Genomic DNA, 1,728 nt, shown 5'->3' with positions numbered 1-1,728 from the left:
ATTAAAAATTTAATTGTAGTTTTTTATCATTTTGCTTTGACTTTATACTAAAAATTGCCAACCAGACAAGATATAAATGTATCTTTTTCAAGATGACAAAGTTACATAAGAAGAGACTCCCCTTGCACGTAAAGAAAAATGCAATTATTTTCTATTCTGAATCTCCAGACTGCTGTTTTAGAAAATCATATCTGATTATTTGCTCAGCAGAAGATTATTGAGTTGATTTAGCTGTGATTTTACTTAACAAAGCTTCAACTGCATTCCTACTGTGGAGTCCGAAAAAGGTAGAGAGATATAAATGATACATTCAAACTGTGATTTTTTTGAACAGGGCCATCGATGCACCCCTCGGAGCTAATAGCGGAGATGAGAAACAGTGGGTTTGCACTGAAACGAAATGTACTGGGGAGAAACTTGACCGCAAATGATCCATCACAGGTAATGATCTTTTTATCAGTAAGCTGAAAATGTCTATAAATCTAAATGTGATTGCTTGTGAATTGCTACTTAATGTTTTCCAATATGCATATATCCATAGGAAAGTAAGATAGAGCAAAGAAAATGCCCAAAATGTATTTTGCTTTTGCTTCTTTAGTATTTTAACCTAAATGAGAAATTGTTTGTAAACCTATATTTTAATAAATGAAACTGTTCCTCGGGGTTTATGTGGATGCAGTATATAACTGAACAACTAATAAGGTTGTTGTTTTCTCCTTCCTCTTAACATGCCCCTGAGGTGACATTAAATAGAACCAATGGAAGAAGTATATAAAAATAAACCTCTAAAAATTATAGAAAATATTTTAAACTTCTTTAACTTATTAAACTATACATAAATCCAGAAAATGATTGCGTTTGAAAGGCTATATTATCATATGTTTGATAATGTATTGAAATAATAAAAGCTAAAATTGTGGATATTTTGACCTTCCTATAAGGTTTATGATCTTCTTGTTTTTTATATATTATTAAGTTAAAAATAAAATATTTAAACTGGCAAGTGTTTAAATTCAAGCGCTAGAGAGTGCAAACCGTGATATAAATGTTTTATTAATGTTCCTCTGTTGTCCTCTTCCTGATAAAGTTTCCTAGTGCTGGCAAAGCAGTCATGTTAACCTCTTAGTCTATTATGATCCTCCTGGGCAGGTAGACTACAAAACAATGGTTTTAATTCCCTCCCGGTTCCCAATCCAAAATTTCATATTCATCTGCTGTGTGCCCCTAATACAAAACATCTTATTTATAAATGTTTTCTTTCCTATCTGTTAACTAACTTGTCTTGAAATCTAGCAATTTAATGATATCTTTGTTGACTCAGGAGTATGTTGCAAGTGAGGGTGAAGAAGATCCAGAAGTTGAATTTTTAAAGTCACTAACAACCAAACAAAAACAGAAACTTCTCAGGTAATTTAAAAGTATATACTTGATAGATTTATTTTTTCTTTGTTTCATCCTAGTATTATATTCAGTTCTGATCCTGAGAACTCATGAAAGTGCTTAAACCATGCATCATATTTATTGATTTATTCTTCAGCTATACTAATACAATTTTGTATTTCTTTTCAATAATATGAAAATGAGTTTAAGATTTTATACTTAGATTATACCACAAAACTATTGCACTTTTCAGAACATTTAATTTGGAAATAGACTTACTTGTAGCTTTACTTTTCATAATAGATTTATCTTTGTACACAGTTCTTAGGAAACATTTTGGCCATGTAT

The 1,728-nt window shown here is 30.6% G+C and overlaps 1 protein-coding gene across 1 annotated transcript in view; it reads left to right on the top strand.

The window, feature by feature from the left end:
• The window catches only part of CIR1 (corepressor interacting with RBPJ, 1), a 64,816-nt gene that overhangs the window by 60,990 nt on the left and 2,098 nt on the right, over nt 1–1,728 (top strand). Inside the window, exons 6-7 of the mRNA XM_012650687.1 lie at nt 335–441; nt 1,322–1,407. Of these exons, the coding sequence (XP_012506141.1) occupies nt 335–441; nt 1,322–1,407 (193 nt within the window). The remainder of the gene's footprint in view (nt 1–334; nt 442–1,321; nt 1,408–1,728) is intronic.

The sequence above is a fragment of the Propithecus coquereli genome, unplaced genomic scaffold (assembly GCF_000956105.1).
Source record: "Propithecus coquereli isolate 6110/MARCELLA unplaced genomic scaffold, Pcoq_1.0 Scaffold34, whole genome shotgun sequence".
In the NCBI taxonomy this organism is placed as follows: domain Eukaryota; kingdom Metazoa; phylum Chordata; class Mammalia; order Primates; family Indriidae; genus Propithecus; species Propithecus coquereli.
The sequence above is the reverse complement of the archived record's forward strand: the minus strand, read 5'-3'. Positions and strand labels throughout refer to the sequence as shown.